Source organism: Excalfactoria chinensis, chromosome 2 (assembly GCF_039878825.1).
Source record: "Excalfactoria chinensis isolate bCotChi1 chromosome 2, bCotChi1.hap2, whole genome shotgun sequence".
NCBI classification, from domain to species: Eukaryota; Metazoa; Chordata; class Aves; order Galliformes; family Phasianidae; genus Excalfactoria; species Excalfactoria chinensis.
In genome coordinates, this window is record NC_092826.1 from 89,612,473 (window position 1) to 89,627,854 (window position 15,382).

General features: G+C 36.0%; 1 protein-coding gene across 4 annotated transcripts in view; it reads right to left on the bottom strand.

The window, feature by feature from the left end:
* Window positions 1–10,261: 10,261 nt before the first annotated feature.
* The window catches only part of TPPP (tubulin polymerization promoting protein), a 46,645-nt gene continuing 41,524 nt past the window's right edge, over window positions 10,262–15,382 (bottom strand). For all 4 annotated transcript variants that reach the window (XM_072327331.1, XM_072327332.1, XM_072327328.1 and 1 more), the window contains one exon: window positions 10,262–11,561. In XM_072327331.1, coding sequence (XP_072183432.1) covers window positions 11,367–11,561 — 195 coding nt within the window. In that variant the 3' untranslated portion in view covers window positions 10,262–11,366. The remainder of the gene's footprint in view (window positions 11,562–15,382) is intronic.

Genomic DNA, 15,382 nt, shown 5'->3' on the forward strand with positions numbered 1-15,382 from the left:
GACTGAGGCAAAGAAGGCATTAAGTACCTCAGCCTTATCCTGATCTTTGGTCACCATGTTCCCCTCTCTGTCCAACAATGGATGGAGATTCTCCCTTGCCCTCCTATTATTGTTGATGTATTTATATAAATATTTATTGTTGTCTTTCACCTTAGTGGCCACGTTCAGTTCTAGATGGGCTTTGGCCTTACTAGTCTTCTCCCTGAACAGCTTCACTACATACTTGTAATCCTCATAAGTTGCTTACCCCCTCATCCAAAGATGATAAACTTTCCTTTTGTTCCCAAGCTCCACCTTAAGGTGTCTGTTCAGGCAGATTGGTCTCTTTCCCTGTCAGCTTATCTTCCATGACCAATAATGATTCAAGTCTGCCTTACTTGCATTTTCCTTCTAGTTGTAAGTGAGAATTAATAGGCCTTCAAAGACTGTAATTCTAGTTGGCCATGAATTAAAAAGGGAAGAAGCAAGGAGTTCCACAATGACCTTTTTGAAAAAAGAAAACAAAAGCAAACAAACAAAAAAAAATTTCCCCTTCATTCATAAGTAGAAGTGGGCTCTGCATTTAGTAGCTGATCCTGAAACGTCTGGATTGTGACTTCCCCTATGAAACTTGTTTCAAATGCCATATAATGAAGGAAATGGTTCCTTTTCAGTCTGAAACTAAATGCTTCTCTACAAACACATGATGTTCTCTTTTGTATCTCCATTAAGGAGGAAGACAAGTCTAGGTTTCCTGCAGGAACCAAAAATTCTTTCTATTCTCTTCAGGTTGATGCATTCATAATAGAAGTGGATAGTTCTGAAGACTAACTCTATGGTCTCCATTACTATCAAGTAGCATAAGAGAATATAATTCTTTGTGCTCCTAGTCAATTTAGCTTTTGCTTGCTTTTTGATTATTGTTTCCCTAAATAACATAGTAATCTACATTGCTGTAGGCAATAAGCTATCTATAGACAAGACTGGGAACTACTTTGTTTGCTGCTTACTTTGTCCAGTCCAGGTGAAAATTTACAATGAAAAGTTACACGATTTAACATCTTTTGGGGATTGATATTTTCTCTTGATAGGAAGTTGTGATGGTACAATATGGCTTATTTTGTTACTTATGAGAGCAATTAAGTTTTCACATTATGACACTAATAAAATAAAGGTGTATAGATGTAAGCTATTTTAAAAAATGTTTTTAATGTAGCAAGTGGCCACCATTTAGGTTGATCAAGATTTGTGGGAATCCACAGAAAATTGGCAATATGATTTTACATCTGTGAGCAAGACTGTGGCTCCTGACCTACAGATAACTCACTCAGTTGCTGGCTGTGCAGGCACCACTGTGATCCGTAGCATGACACTGGTTTTTGATAATTATACATCAATATGCACATATGTACACAGAATAGAGTTGCCACAGTTAGGAACTGAATTTACTAAGACAGTACAGCTAGATCGAGAGCATGACCCCACAAGTGTACAGACCAGAAACAAGTCCATTTTCCTTCCATTTTCTTGTATTAGTTTCTCCCTATACTTCCTAAATATCTGCCTTTGTTGTTGTTGTTGTGTGTTTGGGTTTGTTTTTCTTTTTTTTTTTTTTTTTCCATTTATTAGGGCTGCTTCAAAAGTAATGTCTCCTATTTTATTATGTGGGCCCACTAAATCAGATGTGTATGTTTTTGATATAGCAGTAGAAGCTGAGCCTTCCTGACAATACTCTGTGTGTGTATATTTATATACACATATATATATAATTTTACTTTATTTTTGCCATGCTACAGATGGCAGCAGAGACACAGTCCAACAAAAGACATATGACATAGAAAAGGGTATGAAGCAAAGACGTGAAACTGATTTCCTCCATGCAGAAAAAACTGCCAAGGATTCATGGAAACCCAACAAAGGATATTAGCACAGTGAGGCAATGAGTGGTGTGATATAGCAGTGGCAACAGCAACAAATGGATCACACCTCTGCTAGTGCAAATTTGTGTGAGCACTGCATGCAGGCTCTTGTTCCTGCTTAGCCACAATGTCAATGACCAGCTTTATTATTAAAACTAGGAAAAGAAGTGTTACAAAAAAATAAAATCTGTTGGTAGTCAGAGAACTAGCAGTCCATGAATGTTTGTTTGTTGTTTTTTTTTTTTTAATTTATATGTTCGTTAGCAATTTGCTTAACATCTACACTGAAAAATAACTGTTGCAACAAAGTTGAACAGCAAGCATAATTTACTTCAAGAAAACCAGAAAATGATGTAGTAACACATTTATTGATCACTTTACCAACTAAAGATACAAATTTAAACAGTCAGTCAACAGCAGTAATATACTTTATGAGAACTCCTTCTTTAAAAATGGTGTTTACAGTATGGATTTCACTACAACTTCCCAAGCCAAGCTTTTACAGTGCTATTCAAACTGCTGTACTTCAACATTTTCCCTAAAACTTTGATAATAACATTGGAGACAAATAGATTTGCCATTGTTAATACGTTATTAGAATTTAATGAGACAACTCTGGAAAGTTTGAAACATCCATAACCTTGTCATTACCATAACACTCACACTGATAAAGCGATACATTTAACACTTTGTAAAATTAATAAACAGTGTAAAAATATATTGCATATATATATATATAATTTGTTTCCCTTTCCTGAAAACAAAACAAGCAAACAAACAAACAAACAAACAAAAACACACTAGTACAAACTAGTAATATGTGATCCCCCTTCAAGTTTATTTGTTCTAAAGATTGAATAGTAGTAATTTTAAATTAACAGAAACAAAGGTACAGAAAGAGGGAATCAATTTTGTGATCCCACAAAACTTCTTGTCATGCTTATTAAGCATATTAACCCTGTTATAATGGTGGTTTTATTTTTGCTAATGTCAGTTAGAATTCTAGCAGTGACTGCAGCGGTGATAAGATTTTGCCTAGTGTGCTTTGCACTAGACAGTGCCTGGACCCCTTGGTTACAAGTCTTTGCTTAGGATATGTTTCGCTATTACAGTTAAGATCAAGAAATAGCATGCTCAAGTTGTTTGTTTGGAATAATGTCAGAAAGATTTGTTGACATACAAGGGAAAAAAAGTCAGCTTGCACGATTAAATAATCTTGCAAAAGTTTTTACCATGTTGAAAATTCCACAGTGAACAAAGTAGGCAGTGTGGACGGCTAATATTAGAAATGTCAACAGTTATAAATACTGCAGGTAGAAGCTTCCTGGGCTTTTTTTTTTTTTTTTTTTTTTTTTTTTTTTTTTTTTTTTAGATCAAGTTGAAAAAGAAATCAAATAAGAACAAGAAATAGTAAAATTCACTGAAGGCTTTCATCATGCCAGACAGTACTCCATGGAAGACTATGTCAAGATCCACCTCAATTATTTAACAATTAGATTTTAATAAGTGTGCCAGGTAATCAAAGGCAAAAGAGTTTTGCCTCTTTGCTTTACAGTCAGATTCTAATGGCATGCACACTCAAGTTTGTGCAAATAAATAACCAAACCACCTAAAAAAAAAGAAAAGAAAGTATGTTGTGATAGCATGGTCAGATAAATAATCTAGCAAAGGAATAAAGCATGATGTGGATAAATAAATGGCTAATGACTGAAGAAAATCAACCCCCAAGATTCCAAAAATATAATTCTATATAAATATGTTCCTCTTGCAATATTTAAATCTGATACATAAAACCGTGCAAAGAATAAACATCAATATATGAGGGATGCTCTGAAAGTAACACCTCCTATTTTACTGTGTGGGCCCGTGACATCACAGGTGGATGTTGGTGGCATGATAGGAAAAGCTGCACAATTCAATTACATTTTGCTGCTGTGCAACAGATGCAGCAGAGGGGCAGTCTGACAAGGAAGTGTGGATGAAGCAAAGGTGCATCACTGAATTCCTCCATGCAGAAAAAATGGCAACCACTGGCATTCATCAGTGCTTGCTAAATGCTCATAAAAACCAAAGAATGGATGGAAGAACAGCGAGGTGGTGGGAGGCGTGTTTCAACAATGACAACCAGAGGATTGCCTCTACTGGTGCAGAATTTTACAAGCTTTGCACGTGGGCTCTTGTGCATGGCCATTAAAAACACATAGCTAATGGTGGTGACTATGCTGAAAAAGTAAGTGCCTCATAGCTGAGAATTTGCTCTACCAAATAGTGTTACTGACTCTTTGTACCTGTTGTAGTGTCCACGTAAATTAATTGGAAGCATTACTTTCAGAGTGACCTATATACTAACCCAACATCAACTATTTCTCTGCTTTATAGAAAGACAAATTCTCTTGTATTAAAAGCATCTTTCCTGATGCCAAAACTTACATATTCTGAACCCAGCACAAATATAAATGCAGACATATCTGTGTTGCATCCTGTAACTTGTTTTTGTTGATGACCTTGCCATTTCATGCACCACAGTGAGAACAAGTAGTCTGCCAACAGGCTTATCTACAGTTTATGGGATAACTACCCTTACACAAAGCCTTTATAAAGAGCAAGTATGTATTTAGTATAAATGTTATAGATATTCAGCATTTCACGCGTAGTAATATTACTCTACAGAACACAGCACAGGCTGCATTATTTCACATTATTTAATTTCTTTGTTTAAGAATACCATTTGAACAAATGCAAGCATGCAGAAACTCATTTGACATAAACTGGAGCTTAAAATAATTCGTCACTATGGTGTATAATATTACCACACAGATTGCCATTTTTCCCTTTTTTTTTTTTTTTTTTTTTTTTTTAAATTGCATTTATTATCTACAACATCCAGAGTACAGAGGATTAAGTATGTCTATAGTTTTAGGGGTATCTTTTAAATTAACTTTAACTTAACTTTATTCAAGTCTGCGACCTGTTCTGAAATATATGTAACAAAAAATCTTCAATAGAAATATCTGAAGTCAAGTTTAAGTTACCATTATGTGAGTTACCTCACAGACCTTTACAAATGCTCCATGCAAGTGCCATACATTTTACACATACTTATAAAAAGAGAGGCTTTATAAACATATTTGAAAACTAATTCACTGGATGTTTACCTGCAATGGAATGTGGTAGGTACTTACTATCTTTCCAGGTCAGGTTAGCAAGTTGGGTACTCCAGTGCCAACAAACCAAAAAGTCTCCTCTGTATTCTAGCCACTCATTTGTCTCAAAATAATGCACATGCACGTGCATGTGTATGATTACAAAGCCAAATTATTATTACATCTAAATAATTTTGGACTACCAGTATGTTACTTGTAAATTTGTCAAAAATACTCAACAAATGTTGTTGGTGGTTTTTTTAATTATTATTTATTTATTACCAAGTTTGCTCTTGCCAAAATCTGCCTACAGAAGGCAATCAATTATTTGGAATGAAACAGCTAAATTCAAACGTTTTCCAAGAACTACAAACAGTTATATCTTTAACTTGTTTCGAATCCCATCATCTCTATGTGGATTTTGAAAAAATACAGCTCTGGTTATATACTAAAAAACACACACACAACAAACAAACAAACAAACAAAAGAGATGCAAAGTACATAACATTTATTTGTTCCTGAAAATAGAAAAATAGAAATTGACTGGACAGTTCAGATTTGGAGGATCTATCTGCAATATACCTTAGCCTCCTGAAGCATCACAGCTGAGAAATCTTTGAAAACTCTTTTTGTTGTTGTTGTTGTTTTTAAACAAGCAAGCACAAATGCAACTAATGGTCTCTTGCTAGTTTTAGGATTCTGAAGATTTAAGACAAACAGCTCTATTATTCCCAGCTTATATCTGGTGAGTCAAATGGGCACTCGTGTGCAAAATTATTAACTCAGTATCCAAATGCTATTTTATGGGCAAAACTCCAAATACAGGAGGTACATATCCATGTATCATGTATCACTTCTGACTAAAAACTTCACACAAGTTTGAAATCTGTCATTATATTTTGGTTATTTCATTTTCTAAAGGTTTATGCAAGACTCAAGTCCACAAACACTGTAAGACAGAGTCCATCTTCTCTTCCTGCACCAATATACTATGATTTTGTACTTACCAGACTGATAACAAAAAACTTTGCACATACACTGTGTCAACTCACTCACAAAGTTAGGTGAAAGAAAAATACAGAAGGCATAATTTTAAATGATCTCCTCAGAGAACTCAGAAAAATTACTGATTTATCCCTGACTCTTTCTTTCCTACTTCCTAACAAGGGAAGAACTCTTCTTGACACAAGTCTATGTCAGATTTACTGAAGAATGCTTCCCTCCAGAAATAGAAAGGGAGTAGTTGTATGTGTCAAAACATAAAAGCACTTCTAGATCTCTACTTTCATGCTATGGAGATAGAATAGTAGCATTTCCAACTGGCCCTGAATAGCTCCAGCTGCAGGTTTAGAGCTTGGCCCTTTACGATTTAAGGTTTAGAACAGCGCCTACGTGGTTTAATTATTTATCTGAATCTAAAAAGTATGTGTGCACACAAACTTGTACAAGTCTCATGTATTACATTACCTACCATCAACTAATAGACAAAGAAAGAACATAATATCCACACTACAAACAATGTACACAAAACTGTAGCTATTTTAGTGCACACGCAAGGCTAACGGTATAAAGGATATGCACTAGATGCAACGCATTACATTTTATCTATCATGAAAATAAGTGGTTTGTTTCTTGGGCAGTGCTAACAGAGAATTCTTACTCGCGGATGACAGGTGTATGCCCCCAGAATACATGCAATTTCTGTAAGGCTAGTTTATATTCCAAACAGCTGATACTTATCATACATGCAGATACAAATGATTGAAGTTTATTTTGTAATTATGACAAGGCTTAAGGAAAAAAAAAAAAAAAAAAAAAAAAAAAAAAAAAAACTTTCTTAACTACAAATTTAAAGTTTAGTGTTTGAAGAAGGATAAACAAGGACTCTCTTGATACATCTCACTTACAAGCCAAACTCTTAACTAGTCATATACCCTAGCTCTGGATTACCAACAAATTCCGTCTGCCATAAAAATGGTATTAATTGAGCCAACAGAGGGAAAACATGACTGAAACAAATAATACATGAATTTCATGATTCCAAAAAGTTATCAGAGGAAATTTTGATTGAGGTCACATCAGTAAAATACATAGAAAATACGTTTGAAGGATAACCCTTATGTTAATAAAGAACAAGGTGTGACATATCAGTAGTTTGGAAATTACCCTTTCATTTTCCTAATGTAAAAAAAAAAAAAAAAAAAAAAAAAAAAAAAGCCCACATATTGGCCATTGCCCAATGTTCCACATTTCCTTTGGTCTTCCAGATACTTTGTTATAATTAATCAGAAGTGTTCTCACTGGACTGTTGAAACAACATATAATCCAATGTTTGCTTTTCAGTAACACTCCTGTGACACCTCCAATAGCCATAAAAAAGACAGTAACTTTGTTTCTGATTTTCCATACAGGTATCACTGTTCAAAAACTCTCAACAAGTAATTGAACCACAAAAAATGAGTAGAGGAATTAGTAAACAAGCACTAATATTAATAATAATAATAAAAAATCTTCAGCACATTTTACTTAAGAATTTTGCCTCGGTCACAATTTGAATTTGTTGTTCTCCATCTTGTAAAGGTTTGGTAGTCATATTAAGACATAGGTAAGACTGTGTACTACTATAGTATCTAAGGCTTTAATTTTGAATGAACAGTATAATTTGAGTTTATTCTTAAATACAGTTATCACTAAAAGCTACCTGAACTTTCCAATCATGTTTATCTCAAAAGAATGTTCAGCAGTACGAAAGCAAAAATATTAGGAATAATAGGGTTTTATAGATGATATCATGTAAGAGAGCACAGCAGATGAGTTGCTGAAAATCAGACTGGGAAGTCTGAAGGAATGAATTTAGATGCCCCTGAAAAGGAGATGAGTGTAAACCTTATTGAGTACATGTCCTTACTTCAGGAACGTCATTTAAGTAGTCTAGAATAACAGTGCACAGGACGATGAGCATACTTTACTGCACTTCTTGACCTCACCCATCATTTGAGTTACAAGCTGTACTTGCTGTCCAATGAGTACAGAGAATAGTCAATGAACAAACAATAAAATATACTGGTTATATCACTTGGCCTCATTTCCATATAGGCCTGGAACACTTAGAAGCATGGCTAACATTCAAGCTATTTATTTAGGCTTTACATTAGCCACCGAAATTAGTGAGAAAGTGAGAGCATAAATGGGTGGCTGAAGTTCTAATACACAGATATATATGATGCAGCTATGATTCTACAGTTCCATGCTTTCATTCACAGCCTGCATCTTTTTCATCAAGTGTAGAGGGGCTTACAGATTACAACCTTTCCAGCCACAATCTCCTTTTTTCACTGTCATGACAGAATTTCTTTTCATGCATTTGATAGAGTTTTAAAGCTGTCCAACTGCAGTAGAGAAGAAAAAGTGTGTTCTTCAAAATAAAATACCACATGCTATCTGAAGCACCTTCTCAGGTCCTGATCCAAAACCAATTATATCACCGAATATATTGTACAAATTTGCATCAGGTCTATATGAAGTGTTTTGTTCTGGCAGGAATTTCATACTGTAATATAAAGTTAAGCTCTAGCAGACTCCCAGCTAGTTCCATCAGCCTCTTCCAATTATGCAGTCTTGTTCCATTTCTAGTGTCAACTTGAATCTGTACCCATTCCCAATTCTTTTGCATGCCTTTTATACCTCATGAGTGCGCTGTTTTCGCTCATGCTGTGGACTAGCAATTTAAAACCTAATAATTTCATAAAACCTTTCTAACTAATCATTCCTTCTCATGCAGCAACAGTTTGGTATCTGTATTTATGTTCTTTAGAAAACCTATCACTTTTGCACCTTAGGTTAGGTATCACCTACTATTCCTGTCATGGAAGCTAGCTAACAACAAACAGCATGATCAAAAATGTGTTGGAAGGGCTCTGAAACAGACCAGACCTCGCCTTTGATTCAAGCAGGGTTCAGATCTTTTCAGGTACCAATAAGCTAAGTCTCTAAGTCAGTGGGTAGAACAGTTGTATTATCATGCCTGTAACTTAGCTGAGGATTTGTCAGGAGTTACAGACTTAGCCTTTTTACTAATTAAAAAACAAAAGCTACGGGCTTATCCCAGGGCCTTCCTCAGGTGCACAGGCATGAATGTTATATCACAAAGAGGGCTCTCTGCAGTTAGCCTGTCTACTGCCATGCCGAAAAAATTTAGTCATTGCTTGAATAACAATACACTGTTTTCTTCTTCAGAGTGTGACAAGTAACCAGTGAAACAAAGGAGTGAATACTTCTTCACTCCACTGAAATATTTTTGTCAAGAGCAATGAGTTAATCAAGACTTCAAAAAGCTTCTCACCCTGAGCATCCTTATATATGTCAAAAATCTTCCCAGATAACTAGAGCCAATCATGGGAAAAATATGATTTAAATCCTTACAACAGCATGGGCTGAGGTTTGGCAAACTTCTTTCCCTCCTCAAAACAGAAACCAAAACAAATCATAAACAAACAAAAAGTCTTCAAGTTCATGAGGAACTCCTTGTATTTACTGTTTTGCTTTCAGGCCAACTTATGTGTTCAAAGGGTCATTTGAGGCAGAATTACAAGAAAGACCACTTAATGTCAGAAGAACAAAACACAAACAATTAGGGATTGAAAACCAGTGCTCTTTCTGTATATAGGCCAAATACAGATTGTGACCTGCAAGGAACGTGATGACACACACAGCTCACTCAGCTTATGTACTCTGAGTGACATGCTGATCACAGTAGAAGAAAAACTGTAAACTTATCAGCCTTTATCCACAGACAAAACATTAAAATCAGTGCATCTTCTTGAAAATAAGCAAAGCAAAACTACTAGGAAGTGTTTTTAAATACTCCAAAGTATATCTTTCTTAATTTTATGGACAGAGTAATATGTCAGAGTACTTGTTCAGCTCTCACAGAACTTTGAACTGGCCTCTCTCTTGTTGAACCAGTAACATGTATATATATATATACAAAAAAATAAAAAAAATTAAAAAAAAAAAAAAAAAAAAAATAAGTCTTCTTAACTTGTTTTGGCAGTCTGAGCCAGAGGCAGGTCACACTCAGCTGCCTGTACCTTAAGTGTGTGGAATTGCTTTTTCTATAGAATTGGAAAGCTATTCCCATCTATAAAATTACTTCCAAGTAAGGCAGCATCAGAGAAACAAATCCTTTGGCTTCAGACAAAACTAACAGAACACACAGCCTGGGTATAACAGTATATTTTTCTGTGCAATTAATTACAATTAATCATGTGGATATTAATATTATATATATCCTTAATACAAAAGGCCATAAGCTTCCATTACATATGTTATAGCTTAAAGGGGATATATGCCAATGTATGTGCACAACATTCACATATTAGCAATCTAATTGGCAGTGTTTAGTCATTATCAATATTTTAAAGCATTATTATTTTGACACCCTCCTCATTTCAAATGTTGGGCAGTTCCAATTTGAGAACAAACTATAAAGAGGTCTAGTAGACTTTCTTAGTAATATCTTGTTCCTTACCCACCAGGTTAGTACATTAACTCCATCTAAATCCACCCAGTCAGAAACATGCTACAGTACACACAATAACAAAGCAGAAAGCACAGACATGGGGACGGTAAAGGTTGGTATTTTCCACCTCCTTCTGCAGACATAAATACATTAGAACCAGTATTGTCACAAAAATATCTTTTTCCCTTCTATTTATTTTTTTTTTCAGTTTTTCATAAACGGTGTATAAATTTACAGATTAGCTCCTTATATAATACAACAACTTACTGCACAATAATACACTGTTGAATCTTTTAAGGAAAGTGCCAGATCCCATAAAAGACTTTTTTTTTAAAGCCCCAAAACAGTAGTGAAATCAAACTGCCTAAGTAATGGCATACTCTTCATAAATGCTGCTATGAAAGAACCTTTTTTCAGAGGGTTCTCTTTTACAACCTCAGAGCAACTGGATATTTAGGAATGTTTGAATTTATATTTTTTTGCTCAGATTGACAAAGTGTGGTGTAACAGCTCTTGACATTGTTATTTCTTTTTTCTTTTTGTCTAAAGAGCTCAACAAAATGATGTTGTTTTTGTACTGATACGTTTATTTTTGCCAATATATACATAAGGAATGTAATGAAGTGGTGCTACACTGCAAGTTGCTCAGTAGATGTTAAAATCAGTTCCAGTTTCTGAAAAAAACTTCTTGAACACATAGTCTTAGCATTCACAATAACTGAAACACATGGGACTCATCTATGTCATTCTTAAAAATATATTCTCTCTCTCCCTTTCTTCCCCTGTATTTTAAACCTTCAGCCTTACTTGCTTCCTTGTACTTTATGATCATATGTGCCTGCGTGCTTGTAGCCAGATACATATCCTGAAGAATCAACCAGATCTTCTCGGCCAGCTTTGCCTTTGCCTTTCCCACTGGGATCAAACCTCTCTTTGTGAGAACCTGTGAATTTTGTTGTATCCGTAAGGCGTGACACAGTTGGAGATGAAATCGCTTTCTATTAGAATAAAAAAACAAACAAACAAAAAACACACACACAAAAAAAAAAAAACACATCAGAAATCAAGTACTCTCAAAGCAGGCACTGTTCATGGTAATGAGCCTTATAATGGAGGATATGTAAATTTCTACACATTTCTAGCAAAATTCAACAAAAATATTTGTTTACTGCCATTATATATAACTACAATAATTATCAACCAAGAACAAATCAAGTCACGAGAGATCTCAAGAACCATCTGCCCACTGGAGGTTATTAAAAAATAAAAACATAAAGACCATCAACAAACGCAGACACTTCTTCAAGAACATGAATAAATTACATTTACAAGAACACACTTATAACTCCGACATTTCAAAAATAAGTTTTGCCTCTGCTTTCCCTAGGATCTTCTACTTTGGATTTATTTTATTTATTTTTTTGAACACTTCCCTTTATATTTATCCACTTGGAATATCACAGTATCACAGTATCGTGCGAGTTGGAAGGGACCTTAGAGATCATCGAGTCCAACTCCTGGGATTTGAGCCCTCTGTGTAGCTAAGTGGCACTTCTACCCCTTGCGCCACAGGGGGGATTCGAACCGCGGGCCACCGGTGTTGCAAGCAGCAATTCTACCACTGCGCCATCTGTCTGCATCCATTACTTCCCATTGGTGTCTCCTTCATAATGCTGTTTCATAAAATAGCTCTGGGACATGAAAACATTCTGTTATAACTTGTTCTTCATTTGCAAGTTAAGCATGTTCTCAATGTTCAGTAATACAGGCAATTACCAAAAGATGACAAAACAGCTCTATGCTTTAACACCCCTATGACAGATCTTAAAAGAAAAAAAAAAAAATCATGCTGGGACAGTGGTCCTGACCTTTGTCTTCATATGTATTACTGAAACGTGTGCATGTGTGAGAAAGAAAAAAAACATCAAAACTCTAAATAAAAGGCACACTGACACCACAGAAGGAAAAGGAATGCTTTTTGTCCAGAAAAAAAGCAAAATCACAAATTCAGAGCAAGAACAGCAATGCCCCATCATATTTTCTTTCAGACCAAGATGGACCAAAAGGCTCCCTAAATCACCAGAGTCACAGTACATTAAATGAGAATAAGAGCAATTGCTGTGAGTTATAAAGACTTTCTCCAAATTGTTTTTAAATGAGTAATTCCCGAAGTCTTTCCTAAATTGAATGTGAAGATCAGAGATAATAAACTGCCACAATAAAGTTGTGCTATTCACCTCACTTCTGTCCTCCTTTTGTGTTTCTGATTATGTATACTTACATTAAAAGCAAAATATTCCTTCTCCTTTGGGTCACGAAAACATTAAACAGAAGGGTAGGGCTCAACTAAGCATCCTGCTAACTTTTTTTATTTTCAAAGATGACTTCCCCTCTGTAAATATGGAGTAGAACACATGGAGTATACTGTTTCTCTTTTTACTGTTATTTTTTTCATGAATGGCCCTTATGAACTCAGTATGCACACCTTCCTTTTGTTTGCAGGAACAGAAGCATGACCAGCAGGTTGAGGGAGGTGACTGCACCTCTACTCTTCTCTTATGAGACCCCACCTGGAGTACTGCATCTAGCTCTGGGGCTCCCCACACAGGAAGACACTGAGAACTTGAAGTAGGTCTAGAGGAGGGCCACAAAGATCATTGGAGGACTGGAGAGGCTCTCCTACGGGGACAGGATGAGAGAATTGTCAGTCCTCAGCCTGGACAAGAGAAGGCTCCATGGGGACCTTACAACAACCTTCCAGTATCTGAAGGGGGCCTACAGGAAAGCTAAGAAGGAATCTTCCACAAGGGCATGTTGCAACAGAACATGCAAAAATGCCTTTAAACTAGATGAGAGTATACACTAGATATATGCTATAAATCATTTACTGTGAGGGTAGTGAGACACTGGGACAGGTTGCCCAGAGATCTTGTGAATGTCCCCACTCTGAAGGTGCTCAGGGCCATTCTGGATGGAGCAACCTGGTCTAATGTGGGGTGTCCCTGTCTGTAGCAGGGGGGTTGGAACAAGGTGATCTTAAATGTCCCTTCCAACCCAAACCTATGATTCTATGATAAAATCAAACACCATCTCCAAAAACCCTATAGAGACTAAGCTGGCAACTAGAGAGCAAAACAGTGTTAAACCCATTTTCATTACCAATTCCACATGGGTACTGCAAGACAAAGAAAATAAAGGGAGTGAGGGAAACAGGGGAAGAGAAGCTGACTATCCCTCATCAGTAGGAAAAGATACAAAAAATACTGTGATCAGCACAAAGAGCTGAATGAGGACAATTTCTACCTGAGCGAGTAAGCACTTCACCTTCCCACCTTCTCTTTTCACTGTGATTCACAGACAAATGATTCTGTCTCATCATATAGCAGTTTTGCTCCTGACCACCAACTGCTGGAACTACTTACTATCTACAGCGACTTACATAATCTAGTTATACTTTTCTAGAGGCAGTAAACTATTTGGAGCAACCTCCTTCTTTCCATTTTGTGAGCTTACAGAAGCCTTCGTTTTTCTTCTGTTCTATTTGCACATAGAGTGCAAATGGGCATATCACAGAGGATACACGTAAACATAAACTTTTCACCTCTTCTTCTTAAAACTCTCAGTATGAAAGATGTTTTACTTTGCACAACAAACTTAAATATAATGAATGTGTAAACTGATTGGAACACCAAACAAACCTGCCAGCAGTACTTCCCAAAATATCAACACTTTTGCTCTCCAAGACCAACCACTCTTCCATTCACTCATGTAACTGTTTTCATTAACAAAGCCTGCAGTACCTGTACTTTTACAGGTATTTTCCTGGAAGGCTGCTTGTAACTGTATCTCCAAATTGGTGGAAGCACCCCCAGATGAGTCAGGAATGGCATGCACAACCATTCCCCATCCCTTTGAACTGAATCTCCCCCTCACACTACAATCTCACTGAAAAGATAAGAACAGGCCATGGTCTTAGAAGCCACTATGGAAAGTAAAAAGGAATTGTCTTTATACCAATAAATTCAGTGGTTTAAAATGACTGCATAGCGTTTGTTAGTAATTCACTACTCCTTCCCCCTTTGCAGAGAAGGGCTGATAAAATAGTGAGGAGCTTGGAGTGTGTGGCATACAGGGAAGAGCTCAGGAAAGAGGGTTTGTTCAGCTCCAGTGGGTGGGAATAAAGGAAGGAATAAGCCTGTTTTCAACAGTAGAGTTATAGAATAAACAGGACCAGTTTAAAAGTGCACAGTGGGAAAAAAGGAAAAATATCTTTTTAAAAGGAGGGAAAGAATAGATAACTGACACAGTTTGGAATATGGGAAATTACAACTAGATGGCAATTTTTTCCATGTGGGAAAAAAACTCTTCACTGCTGGTAGGCTAAGCATAGCAACATCTTGCCCAGAGAGGTTTACAGATTCTATTTCACTAGATATTTTCACAGCTTAAAATCACAGAACACAAAATGACCCAGGCTAGAAGAAAACTTTGCATGAGACTGGATGCAACACAAGCCCTTGCTAACAGCAAGGCTCAAATGAGCTTGCTCAGAAACTACTACAGTTCAGTCACTGAAAAGCCTGTATTACTTATTTGCTGGTAACATCCAGAAACCTTGTCAAGAATGACAATCAACAAAAAACAAAAAGCCTTTTCAAAGTGAAGGTGGTTTTTTTGTTGATTTTTTTTTTTTCAGTTTTTTACTATTTCAAGACTCCATTTCTTTTTTTCCAACTTTCTCTCCTCTGTTTTCATGAGCACACCAAACTTGAAAGAAAAATCTAGATTTTCTGCTCAGCACGCAAAAAGAATGTGATAA